The sequence below is a fragment of the Pleurodeles waltl genome, chromosome 1_2 (assembly GCF_031143425.1).
Source record: "Pleurodeles waltl isolate 20211129_DDA chromosome 1_2, aPleWal1.hap1.20221129, whole genome shotgun sequence".
Lineage (NCBI taxonomy): Eukaryota > Metazoa > Chordata > Amphibia > Caudata > Salamandridae > Pleurodeles > Pleurodeles waltl.
The window spans coordinates 1,230,306,463-1,230,320,748 of record NC_090437.1 but is presented as its reverse complement, the minus strand read 5'-3'; the positions used below and the strand labels follow the sequence as shown (position 1 = coordinate 1,230,320,748).

At 45.4% G+C, this 14,286-nt stretch overlaps 1 protein-coding gene across 2 annotated transcripts in view; it reads left to right on the top strand.

Annotated features, from left to right (window-relative positions):
- The window catches only part of IMMT (inner membrane mitochondrial protein), a 300,472-nt gene that overhangs the window by 260,308 nt on the left and 25,878 nt on the right, over positions 1-14,286 (top strand). For both annotated transcript variants that reach the window (XM_069204323.1, XM_069204314.1), the window contains one exon: positions 178-307. In XM_069204323.1, coding sequence (XP_069060424.1) covers positions 178-307 — 130 coding nt within the window. The remainder of the gene's footprint in view (positions 1-177; positions 308-14,286) is intronic.

Here is a 14,286-nt window from a genome sequence, read left to right as displayed (position 1 = left end):
TGAATACATTTTAATGGAAGGAAAAGAGATGATTCCTTGTTAACGTTTTGCAATACAGTGGTTGTTCTACTTAATAGTGATGTATTGGGTGCTGTATTGAGGTCATAATTTTTTTTCTACTCTTGTCATGCTACTTTCTTACCTGTGAAATGTTAAATTTGTTTACATTGCTTCCAGGATTTGTTTGAAAAATTATCTGATCAAGAAATGGAGTTCAGACAGCGTTCTCAGGAGCAACTAGACAACTTTACATTGGACATAAACACAGCCTATGCCCGCCTGAAAGGCATTGAACAGGCTATTGAAGGTAAGACCATTGTAACTGTTGTGAATGCAGAGATAAAGAGGTTATATAAAAATGACCTGCCTACTGCTAACCACCGTTTTAGCAGGTTGAGCACAGTAGGCACCGACTCTTGTATGTGAGGCAGTACTATCCTTTATTTTAGTCCTTCAATTAAGTATGCTGCTGTCGAGGTGATCTGGATGGTGACTACATCACAAGCATAGCATGCAAACGGCATGAAATTGAAACATACAACAAAGCCTACAAATCATGCGGTTTATGTTTATGGCGTAAACTGCCATGTCTTCAGTTTGTGTGCAGGAGGCATGAGTGTTCTGTCCTTTCTGGAAAGAAACTGAAATGTAGTTTCGTAATGTGGTTGCCTAAACTTCAATAGCATGATTATTTATACAGGCTTTCCAAAAATAAACTGTTAACAGCTCCATTTTCGACTAATGGTATGCATGGAGACATATTGCTCATAGCAACCTGTGAGAAAAGGCAGCCAGTGAAGCTGATCTACAATAAGCACAGTATCACTACTCCAGCTAGCACCAGTTATTAATTTGACTGCAGCTTTTTGTAGTTGCTGAATCAGTACCAACAAATAATCCAGCTGCCTTTGTAGTAGCCAGTGGTTAGAAGACTTAGTGTTCCTGGGCACCTTTGGGGTAATCACACTGCAGAAATACCATAAATAAATAAAAATGTTGCTGCACCAGTTATATTCATCACTTGCTCAGGAAGAAGCAGAATGATTTTATTCAAGCTACAGAGTGAAAGTGGCATAGTTTAGTCACAATTTTAATATGACCTTGAAAGATCACTTTCGCGTCAAGTTGCACAAGGAGGTTACAGACTGAATTAGCAGGAGCTAGTGCTGGAGCACCTTCGGAGGTCTTCTTCCCACCTTAGGTTCAGAAACCACAAGTGCTCGGGTGAGACACCATCATAAATACTCACCTTCAGAGGTCGACTCAATCTTTGGACTTGGTGACAGAGTCAGTAGTCAGAATTATACAATTGCAAGTCATTGGCATAAAAACCATACAGTATTAAACGCCATGAACAATTCAACAATAAATCAAAACTCCAAACTAAATAAAGTTTCAAAGCTTTATTACAATCCCAAAATCAATGTCACGTAAATGGTGCGCAAAACTAAGTTATAAACATACATTAAACCATAGGCTGATCAAAGTGTCTGAAAAGATTCAACCTAGAAAAGATCAATACTGTTAGACACTCCAAAAGGATGATATAGATTAGCAACAATACAATGTGAACATTATTTTCAGACATCAAAGCAGATGATGATATCAGTAAATCATCAAAATACAGTTTTATCAATCACTTTCAGATCTGGGCCATTCCTAAGACTAACCAAGATTGGGACTAGGATGTGTGGGAACGGGCTAGCACATGCGGGCAAAAACAAAAATAAAAGGACAAAAATAATTTGGAAAAATCATCTAACTAGGGCAACTAACTAAATATATATATGTTCGATGGCTTGTATAGCTGCAGATACACATGCTGTGCATTATCCTGCCTCTAGTGTTGGGCTCGGAGTGTTACAAGTTGTTTTTCTTCGAAGAAGTCTTTTCGAGTCACGAGACCGAGGGACTCCTCCCTTTCGGCTCCATTGCGCATGGTCGTAGACTCCATCTTAGATCGTTTTCTTTCCGCCATCGGGTTCGGACGTGTTGCTGTTTGCTCTGTATTTCGATTCGGAAAGTTAGTTATTGGAAAATTTGACGGTATTGTTCGTGCTTGGTACCGATTTAGTGTTAGCACATCGACACCGAAGAAAGAAGCGCTCCGGCGGCCCTTCGGGGCTTCCACTCTCCAGCTGGGCCTGGTCGGCCCGACTACGTCCATCTTCAAACCTCATGGACCGGACCCCCTTCCGCTTCTGCCCCAATTGCCACGCAAAGTATCTTTATACAGACCAACACTTGGTCTGTAATCTGTGTTTATCTCCGGAACACAGGGAGGATACTTGCGAGGCCTGTCGGGCATTTCGATCCAAGAAAACACTACGAGATCAAAGACTCCGGATGGCATCGACGCCGAGCAGATTGACGTCGAGGAAGAGGAGAGATTCTCCATTCGAGATTCCGACTCGGACGAGTCCAAAAGTGAGCAGCCGAAACAGCAACAAACAGTGAGTAAACCAGCCCCGGCAAAGACTTACTCAAAGATAATAAAGGCCAAGGGGGTGCCACTGCCAACAGGCCATGGCTTAACCCAAAAACACGGTGACCAAACATCGGCACCGAAAAAGGCCTCCCAGCAGCCGAAGACATCCGACTCCGGTCGAGATACCGGCTCCGAACCATCTCGGCACCGAGAGTTCGGCACCCCTAAAGTCAAGAAGGTTTCCTCGGAGCCGAAAAAGACTGTAAAAAAAGCTTTGGTGCCGAAACATGCAGCCTCGGAGCCGAAACCAGGCTCCTATACAGAAGAGCAAGGCCTTTCAACTCAGTTGCAAGGGCACAGATTTGAACAAGAACTGGGCATGGGAGAGCCAGACCATACCCAGAGGAGGTTGCACATACAGAAGTACACGGGGAAAATCCAAACTCTTCCTCCAATAAAAATCAAGCGTAAGCTAGCATTCCAGGAGACGGAAATGTAGCCAAAAGCGAAAGTGGCTAAAGAGAAAACACCACCAAGTTTCTCGCCACAGCAATCTCCATTGCATTCGCCACACCTGTCCCCGGTAGCAACACCCCCAATGATGCAATAGCCGACACACACGGGGATGACCCAAGATGACCCGGATGCATGGGACTTGTATGATGCACCGGTCTCAGACAGTAGTCCCGATTGCTACCCGCCAAGGCCGTCACCACCTGAGGACCGCACTGCATATATGCAGGTGGTTTCAAGGGTAGCTACATTCCATAATGTAGCAATGCATGCAGAGCCCATAGAGGACGACTTTTTGTTTAACACCTTGTAATCTACTCACAGCTCATACCAAAGTTTGCCAATGCTGCCAGGCATGTTAAAACACGCCAAACAAGTGTTCCAGGACCCAGTAAAAGGCAGAGCCATCACGCCTAGGGTGGAGAAGAAATATAAACCTCCCCCAACGGACCCTGTGTTTATCACACAACAATTAACTCCTGATTCGGTGGTAGTGGCAGCAGCCCGAAAGAGGGCAAACTCCCAATCCTCAGGAGACGCACCACCGCCCGACAAGGAAAGTCGGAAATTCGATGCAGCAGGCAAGCGGGTGGCAGCACAGGCAGCAATCAATGGCGGATTGCCAATTCTCAGGCTCTACTTGCACGATACGACAGGGCACATTGAGATGAAATGCAACATCTCATTCAGCACCCTCCCAAAGAGTACCAAAAACGTGCCCACCCGGTTGTTGAGGAAGGTCAAACTATTTCTAACAACTAAATAAGGTCGGCTATGGACTCAGCAGACACGGCGGCAAGGACAGTGAACAAATCAAATCATTAAATCAAATCATTAACATTTATAAAGCGCGCTACTCACCCATGCGGGTCTCAAGGCGCTAGGGGAAAAGGGGGGGGGGTATCGCTGCTCAAACAGCCAGGTCTTTAGGAGTCTCCGGAAAGCGGAGTGGTCCTGAGGCTGGTGGGGAGGGAGTTCCAGGTCTTGGCCGCCAGGAAGGAGAAAGATCTCCCACCCGCCGTGGAGCGGCGGATGCGAGGGACAGCAGCGAGTGCGAGGCCAGAGGAGCGGAGGAGGTGCGTGGGGACGTAGAAGCTGAGGCGTCTGTTGAGGTATTCCGGTCCCTTGTCGTGGAGGGCTTTGTGTGCATGGGTGAGAAGTCGGAAGGTGATCCTTTTGCTGACTGGGAGCCAGTGCAGGTGTCTCAGGTGTGCAGAGATGTGGCTGCTGCGGGGTATGTCGAGGATGAGGCGGGCCGAGGCGTTTTGAATGCGTTGCAGCCGATTTTGGAGTTTGGCTGTGGTCCCGGCGTAGAGGGTGTTGCCGTAGTCCAGGCGGCTCGTGACAAGGGCGTGGGTCACGGTTTTTCTGGTGTCGGCGGGGATCCAGCGGAAGATCTTGCGGAGCATGCGGAGGGTGAGGAAGCAGGCAGAGGACACGGCGTTGACTTGCTTGGTCATGGTGAGAAGAGGGTCCAAGATGAAGCCGAGGTTGCAGGCGTGGTCTGTGGGGGTCGGTGCGGTGCCGAGGGCCGTGGGCCACCAGGAGTCGTCCCAGGCGGACGGGGTGTTGCCGAGGATGAGGACTTCCGTTTTTCCAGAGTTCAGCTTTAGGCGGCTGAGCCTCATCCAATCTGCGACGTCCTTCATACCCTCTTGTAGGTTGGTCTTGGCGCTGGCGGGGTCCTTGGTGAGGGAGAGTATAAGTTGGGTGTCGTCGGCGTAGGAGGTGATGATGATGTCGTGCTTGCGTACGATGTTGGCGAGGGGGCTCATGTAGACATCGAAGAGTGTCGGGCTGAGTGATGAGCCTTGGGGTACGCCGCAGATGATCTCGGTGGGTTCTGAGCGAAACGGAGGGAGGTAAACTCTTTGGGAACGGTTTGAGAGGAAGGAGGCGATCCAGTCCAGGGCCTGGCCTTGGATTCCGGTGGAGCGGAGGCGGGTGATTAGGGTGCGGTGACAGACGGTGTCAAAGGCAGCCGAGAGGTCGAGCAGAATGAAGGCGACTGTTTCACCGTTGTCCATCAGGGTTCTGATGTCGTCAGTGACTGAGATGAGGGTGGTTTCAGTGCTGTGGTTGGTTCGGAATCCGGTTTGTGAGGGGTCGAGCAGGTTGTTGTCTTCCAGGAAGGTGGTCAGCTGTTTGTTGACGGTCTTCTCTATTACTTTGGCTGGGAAAGGCAGAAGAGAGATGGGGCGGAAGTTTTTCAGGTCGCTCGGGTCAGCCGTAGGTTTCTTTAGTAGGGCGTTGACTTCGGCGTGTTTCCAGCATTCGGGGAAGGTAGCAGAAGAAAAAGAAGAGTTGATGACGGTCTGGAGGTGCGGGTCGATGATGTCGTCGGCTTTGTTAAAGATGAAGTGCGGGCAGGGGTCCGAACACTGCAGTAACCATCCGTTGGCACGCATGGTTACGGAGCTCCGGATTTAAGCCAGAAATCCAGCAGGCTGTGCTGAATATGCCGTTCAACCAAGAACAATTGTTTGGGCCGGAGGTGGATACGGCAATAGAAAAACTCAAAAAGGACACGGACACAGCCAAAGCCATGGGCGCGCTCTACTCCCCACAGAGCAGAGGCACTTTTAGAAAGCCGCACTTTAGGGGGGGGGGGGGTTTCGTTCCCAAACCACAGAGCCTTCCACCTAACAAGTCAGACCCACATATCGGGGCCAGTATCAGAGAGGAGGTTTTCGAGGACAATATAGGGGTGGACAATTCCCTAAAGCAAGAGGGAAATTCCAGAGCTCAAAAACCCCACAAACCAAACAGTGACTTCAATGTCACAAACCCCCACCACTCAACACCAGTAGGGGGAAGACTTACTGCATATTACCACAACTGGGAACACATAACTACGGACGCATGGGTCCTAGCCATTATCCAACATGGTTATTGCATAGAATTCCTACAGTTGCCACCAGATGTGCCTCCAAGAGCACACAATATGTCCAAACAACACTTAGACCTGTTACAACTAGAAGTCCAAGCATTGTTACAAAAACAAGCAAGTGCCCAAACATCAAAAAGGAACAGGTGTCTACTCCCTGTATTTCCCAATTCCAAAGAAAGACAAAACTCTGAGACCCATATTAGACCTCAGAACACTGAATCTTTACATCAAATCAGATCACTTTCTCATGGTGACACTTCAAGACGTGATTCCCTTGCTCAAAAAACAAGACTACATGTCAACATTAGATCTCAAGGATGCTTATTTCCACATACCCATACATCCTTCCCACAGGAAATACTTAAGGTTTGTAATCCAAGGCGTGCATTACCAATTCCAAGTGTTACCATTCGGGATAACCGCCCCAAGGGTATTCACAAAATGCCTTGCAGTAGTAGCCACTCACATCAGGAGACAGCAAATGCACGTATTCCCTTACTTAGACGATTGGTTAATAAAAAAACAGCACTCAGCAACAGTGTCTTCTACACACACAATACGTCATAGAAGCCCTACACAAACTAGGGTTCCCTCTAAACTACCAAAAATCACATCTACAACCGTGCCAAATACAACAATATTTAGGAGCAACAATCGACACACAAAAGGCGATTGCCACTCCAAGTCCACACAGAGTACAAGCCTTCCAAAGTATAATGTTAAACATGTACCCAAACCAGCACTATCAAGTAAGGTTTGTAATGAAACTTCTAGGCATGATGTCTTCATGCATAGCCATTGTCCCAAACGCAAGCCTACACATGCGGCCCCTACAACAGTGCCTAGCAAAGCAATGGACACAAGCACAGAGTCAACTCCAAGATCTAGTGTTGATTGACCGCCAGACACAGTCCTTGCTTCAGTGGTGGAACCCTATAAATTTAAACCAAGGCCATTCCAAGACCCAGTGCCTCAATACGTGATCACAACAGATGCTTCCATGATCTGGTGGGGAGCACACCTCAACCAGCACAGTATACAGGGACAATGGGGCGTTCACCAAAAACAACTGCATATAAATCATTTAGAACTGTTAGCAGTGTTTTCTAGCATTGAAAGCATTTCAACCACTAATAACCCACAAACACATTTGTAAGGAAATGCCTCCTTGGCATGGTTACCCCCTGACTTTTTGCCTTTGCTGATGCTATGTTTTGAATTGAAAGTGTGCTGAGGCCTGCTAACCAGGCCCCAGCACCAGTGTTCTTTCCCTAACCTGTACTTTTGATTCCACAATTGGCACACCCTGGCATCCAGATAAGTCCCTTGTAACTGGTACCTCTGGTACCAAGGGCCCTGATGCCAGGGAAGGTCTCTAAGGGCTGCAGCATGTATTATGCCACCCTAAGAGACCCCTCGCTCAGCACAGACACACTGCTTACCAGCTTGTGTGTGCTAGTGAGAACAAAATGAGTAAGTCGACATGGCACTCCCCTCAGGGTGCCATGCCAGCCTCTCACTGCCTATGCAGTATAAGTAAGACACCCCTCTAGCAGGCCTTACAGCCATAAGCCAGGGTGCACTATACCATAGGTGAGGGTACCAGTGCATGAGCACTGTGCCCCTACAGTGTCTAAGCAAAACCTTAGACATTGTAAGTGCAGGGTAGCCATAAGAGTATATGGTCTGGGAGTCTGTTTTACACAAACTCCACAGCACCATAATGGCTACACTGAAAACTGGGAAGTTTGGTATCAAACTTCTCAGCACAATAAATGCACACTGATGCCAGTGTACATTTTATTGTAAAATACACCACAGAGGGCACCTTAGAGGTGCCCCCTGAAACTTAACCGACTATCTGTGTAGGCTGACTGGTTCCAGCAGCCTGCCACACTAGAGACATGTTGCTGGCCCCATGGGGAGAGTGCCTTTGTCACTCTGAGGCCAGTAACAAAGCCTGCACTGGGTGGAGATGCTAACACCTCCCCCAGGCAGGAGCTGTAACACCTGGCGGTGAGCCTCAAAGGCTCACCCCTTTGTCACAGCCCCGCAGGACACTCCAGCTAGTGGAGTTGCCCGCCCCCTCCGGCCCCGGCCCCCACTTTTGGCGGCAAGGCCGGAGAAAATAATGAGAATAACAAGGAGTCGTCACTGGCCAGTCAGGACAGCCCCTAAGGTGTCCTGAGCTGAGGTGAGACTAACTTTTAGAAATCCTCCATCTTGCAGATGGAGGATTCCCCCAATAGGATTAGGGATGTGACCCCCCTCCCCTTGGGAGGAGGCACAAAGAGGGTGTACCCACCCTCAGGGCTAGTAGCCATTGGCTACTAACCCCCCAGACCTAAACACGCCCTTAAATTTAGTATTTAAGGGCTCCCCTGAACCTAGAAAAACAGATTCATGCAACTACAAGAAGGACTGCCGAGCTGACAAACCCCTGCAGAGGAAGAACAGAAGACACCAACTGCCTTGGCCCCAGACTTACCGGCCTGTCTCCTGCCTTCCAAAGAAACCTGATCCAGCGACGCTTTCCAAGGGACCAGCGACCTCTGAATCCTCTGAGGACTGCCCTGCTTCGAAAAAGACTAGAAACTCCCGAGGACAGCGGCACTGCTCCAAAAGAACTGCAACTTTGTTACAAGGAGCAGATTTAAAGACCCCTGCAATTCCCCGCAAGAAGCAACACTGCACCCGGCGACCCCGACTCGACTGGTGGAGAACAACCAACTCAGGGAGGACCCTCCGGCGACTCTACGACTGTGAGTAACCAAAGTTGTCCCCCCTGAGCCCCCACAGCGACGCCTGCAGAGGGAATCCCCAGGCTCCCCCTGACCGCGACTGTCTGAACTCCATTTCCCGACGGCTGGAAAAGACCCTGCACCCGCAGCCCCCAGCCCCTAAAGAAACGGAACTTCTGTGCAGGAGTGACCCCCAGGAGGCCCTCTCCCTTGCCCAGGTGGTGGCTACCCCGAGGAGCCCCCCCCTTGCCTGCTTGCATCGCTGAAGAGACTCCTTGGTCTCCCATTGAAAACCGAATGAAACCCGACGTGTGTTTGCACACTGCACCCGGCCGCCCCCGCGCTGCTGAGGGTGTACTTTCTGTGCTACTTTGTGTCCCCCCCGGTGCCCTACAAAACCCCCCTGGTCTGCCCTCCGAAGACGCGGGTACTTACCTGCTGGCAGACTGGAACCGGGGCACCCCCCTCTCTCCATTATAGCCTATGTGTTTTGGGCACCTCTTTGACCTTTGCACCTGACCGGCCCTGAGCTGCTGGTGTGATAACTTTGGGGTTGCTCTGAACCCCCAACGGTGGGCTACCTTGGACCAAAAACTCAAACCTGTAAGTGACTTACTTACCTGTGAAAACTAACAATAACTTACCTCCCCCAGGAACTGTGAAAATTGCACTGTGTCCACTTTTAAAACAGCTTATTGTGTTTTATGTGAAAAGTATACATGCTAAAGTAATGATTCAAAGTTCCTAGAGTACTTACCTGCAATACCTTTCAAACAAGATATTACATGTAAAATTTGAACCTGTGGTTCAACAGACAACATGACAACAATGTATTACTTAAACAAACAAGGAGGGACACACTCATCACAACGGTGTCTTAGCACAAAAGGTTTGGCATTGGGCGATTCACAATCACATTTGCTTAATAGCACAGTACATCCCAGGGATTCAAAACCAGTTGGCCGACAATCTCAGTCGAGATCACCAACAAACACACGAATGGCAAATTCATCCCCAGATACTACAAAATTACTTTCTACGCTGGGGAACGCCAGAAATAGACCTATTCGCAACAAAAGAAAATGCAAAATGCCAAGACTTCGTGTCCAGGTATCCACACCCTCAGTCCAAGGGCAATGCGTTATGGATGAGTTGGTCAGGGATATTTGGTTACGCTTTTCCCCCTCTCCCACTCCTTCCTTATCTGTTAAACAAACTGAGTCAAAACAAACTCAAACTAATACTAATAGCACCAACCCGGGCTCGCCAACCGTGGTAAACAACACTACTAGACCTGTCAGTAGTACCTCATATCAAATTACCTAACAGACCAGATCTGTTAACTCCACACAAACAACAGATCAGACACCCGAATCCAGCATCGCTCAATCTAGCAATCTGGCTCCTGAAGTCTGAGAATTTGGACATTTAGACCTTACACAAGAATGTATGGAAGTTATTAAACAAGCTAGAAAATACATTGTTACACAAACAAATGGAAAAGATTTGTTTATTACTGCCATAATGATCAAATTCAACCACTACATGCTTCCGCAAAAAACATTGTAAGCTACTTATTACACTTTAAAAAATCGAAACTAGCTTTTTCTTCTATTAAAATACATCTCACAGCAATATCTGCCTATCTGCAAATTACACATTCAACATCACTTTTTAGAATCCCAGTCATCAAAGCATTTATGGAGGGATTAAAAAGAATCATACCCCCGAGAACACCACCAGTCCCCTTGTGGAACCTCAATATTGTGTTAACACGACTCATGGGACCACCATTTGAACCCATGCACTCTTGTGAGATGCAATACTTAACTTGGAAAGTAGCCTTCCTGATAGCTATCACATCTCTTAGAAGAGTAAGTGAAATACAAGCATTTACTATACAAGAACCCTTTATACAAATACATAAACATAAAGTGGTTCTCCGTACAAATCCCAAATTCTTACCAAAAGTTATATCACCGTTCCACCTAAACCAAACAGTGGAACTCCCAGTTTTTTTTTTTCCACAACCAGACTCAGTAGCCGAAAGAGCATTACTTACGTTAGACATTAAAAGAGCACTAATGTATTACATTGATAGAACAAAACAGTTTCGCAAAACAAAACAATTGTTTGGAGCCTTCCAAAAACCTCATGCAGGAAATCCAGTATCCAAACAAGGTATTGCCAGATGGATAGTGAAATGTATTCAGACCTGCTATTTCAAAGCAAAAAGAGATCTACCTATTACACCAAAGGCGCACTCCACTAGAACAAAAGGCGCCACAGTGGCTTTTCTATGAAATATACCTATGACAGAAATCTGTAAGGCAGCCACATGGTCTATGCCTCATACATTCACAAAACATTACTGTGTAGATGTGTTAACAACACAACAAGCCACAGTAGGACAGGCTGTATTACGAACATTATTTCAAACAACTTCAACTCCTACAGGCTAGACCACCGCTTTTGGGGAGATTACTGCTTACTAGTCTATGCACAGCATGTGTATCTGCAGCTACACATGCCATCGAACGGAAAATGTCACTTACCCAGTGTACATCTGTTCGTGGCATGAGATGCTGCAGATTCACATGTGCCCTCCCGCCTCTCCGGGAGCCTGTAGCCGTTATACGTTGGATGAAACTTGTAAATTTGTAAATATATACTATTTTTTATACACATTATGTACATACATACTTACTCCATTGCATGGGCATGTTTACTATATACACAACTCCTACCTCACCCTCTGCGGGGAAAACAATCTAAGATGGAGTCGACGCCCATGCGCAATGGAGCCGAAAGGGAGGAGTCCCTCGGTCTCGTGACTCTAAAAGACTTCTTCGAAGAAAAACAACTTGTAACACTCCGAGCCCAACACTAGATGGCAGGATAATGCACAGCATGTGAATCTGCAGCGTCTCATGCCACAAACAGATGTACACTGGGTAAGTGACATTTTCCATATATATATATATATATATATATATATATATACACACACTGGTGTAAGTGACTAAGCTAGAAAGGAAACAAGAAACCACATTTAGTTATACCTCTCCTCATGAGACCGCGTACAAGATGATTACACAGGAATGGACGTCTTCTTTTGGCGTCAGTTATCAGCAACATCAGAATGGTGCAGAACACAGTCTGCACGTAGGGTTAATCAGCAGTTTAGAAATAGTTGGGTATATTAGTACTGAAACCGCATTGGACAATTATGACTGATGAGAACTCATCTGGGGACTTAGTGAAGCGAATGTGACAGCAGACTTTAGCAGACATAGAACTGGCAATGCACTAACTTAAGTTTCAAAGTTCCTCACTAATTAAAATATGCAAAATTCATTCATTGATTCTTCAGATGGGCACACTATGCATCAGTTTAAGAATCCGTTGGTTGAGCAGTGATGCTACCAAATTCGCAACTTCTCTGTTTTCACAGCAAAGTTCCATTGTTATCCACATGACTTCATATGGTTCCGCCAAAATAATTCATTTTCTAATAACTTGCTACTTACAGTTCCTTTCTCATGATACACAATAAACTAAACTAATATTCTTTCACATAAGAATGGAAAATTTCCTGTCTAGTTCAAAAGCTAGAACAAATATTGTTACATTACATTTGCTGCCTAGGAAAAAAAATCAGGTCAGAGGGGACAACCTAAACAAGTACTTTTCCATTACTGTCTCCAAAATGAACCTTCCATGCCTAATCATGTTAAAAAGCCTAAATACACATTAATACAATTAATACATTAGTAAACCTATTGCACACCTTATATTTCAAATCAAATATGCAAAGCAAATTATTGATCTATAATAATATAATTCGTTATGTCAAAGCAATTTAGTAATTTTAAATGTAGATTTATTTTCTTTGAACGTAATGAAATCATTTAATTTGTGTGTTTAATCCATATTCAAATAATACTCATAACATACTTAATTTCTACTGTTTCTACATAAATACTTTAATGTTAATATTCATTAAAAATTAACACATTTATAAATGCATGATATTTTCATGTTAAACGTGATGTTAAACTACAAATGGTGGCCACATGACTCACTACAATTAAAAAGTGCACATTTTAATTTCTACGTTATTTTCTTTATTAGGCCTTTAAAATTACAGATGCATATGCTACTTCTGTGCCACTAATTTATTAGTAAAACTTGCTCTCTCTCACTAGTATCAGGCCAAGTACAGCCAACGAGAGGTCATAGGTCCCGAGGTTGTTATCGCTTAACACTAGAATTTCTTCTATATTGCTATTTAGTTAAGAAAGCTAATTTTGAATCTACCGGTGTACAGCTTGAATGCATGCACATATTAAAGAGTTTAGTTTAGAATCATCTGACTGCAAAAATAACTATAGTGGAGAAAAGAAATTGAAGATTCAACAAGTCATGTTAAACGAGTAAGCTAATGTTGAACAACACTGGACTTTAGAGATGACCTGTGAGGAATTCTAGGTTGTAGTGACTCTTCAGTGGAAATGGAAATTTGTAATTCAGCCCACTCACTCTGATAATGTAGCAAAAAAGGTCTTCAGTTAAATGCAGAACTGTCTTCTCTTTTAGAAGGTATCAAAAGCCACAGATGCATCATTTGACTCCATGCATTGGCCAGAACCCAGTCTAGCAGGATAGAGAGGAGCAGGTCTGCAAAAACCAAATGGAGTTGCTTCGCCTCCGTACTGCTAACATGCATGCTGGGCAGCAGTAGTTTGAGACAGGATAGTTACTAGGCTCGGAATTGCTTATAGAAGGCTATTTTAGTAGCAATATTACCAATTGTTTCGTGTGCGCAACCATCCAGCAATTCTATGGGCACTAGGAAAGGTAGGATCAGACTTCCTGTGATATGATCACTCTAGATATTTCTTAAAAGCATGTTTCCATAGGATCCTAAATAATAGTCCTAAGCTCTGAACTGTCCTGCTAACACGCTAGGTTCCCTGAGACCTCTAAAAGTCCAATTAATGTTTTTTTTTTTTTTTTTAAACGGTTTTGCAGTCTGAATGCAGGCTATTCTGGCCTTTATTTTCTTTAATAAAAGTAATCAAATGTATCCTAAAGTAACTGGTATAAAGATTGTGAGATAAAGTAATTTCATAAATCGTTTTTAAAAGGAAAAATAAAGGAAAAGTAGGGCAAGTGTATCTGGGGATTGCCTTGAAGCTGCCATGGGGACAATTAAAAAAAAAAAACTATGTTTTTATAGGCATTTAGTGTGTAAATACAGTGTATACGTATCCATCTTACATATTAAAAATTGTCAATATTGCTGAAATGTCTCCGCTGTGGCCTGAGAATGGTCCCATTACTCCCAGAGCCCCGATGGGGTGTTGGACAGTAAGCGTGGAGTCCTTGTTGTCCCTGTGTGGCCACAAGGCCCCGTGCATGTGTAAAGTGGTCGTGACTATTAGACCGCCCAGTGTTTTTCCTACCCTGGTCGGGACTCAGTGCAAGGATTCAACACTGCCCAATGTGTTGGCCTATCCTACATGTGGGTGCCCATCTTATCTTGCAAAACTGCCCTAAACAAACTATATATTTCGAACTATGTCCCATGAGAGATTGCTACTAATGCTGAACTGGGTGTGGATGGTACACTCTCACCCCAAAGTTGCACATGGGAAGGGGGAAAATAAGGCATAAGAATAGAAGGGGTGGGAAGAATACTCCAAGGCCTA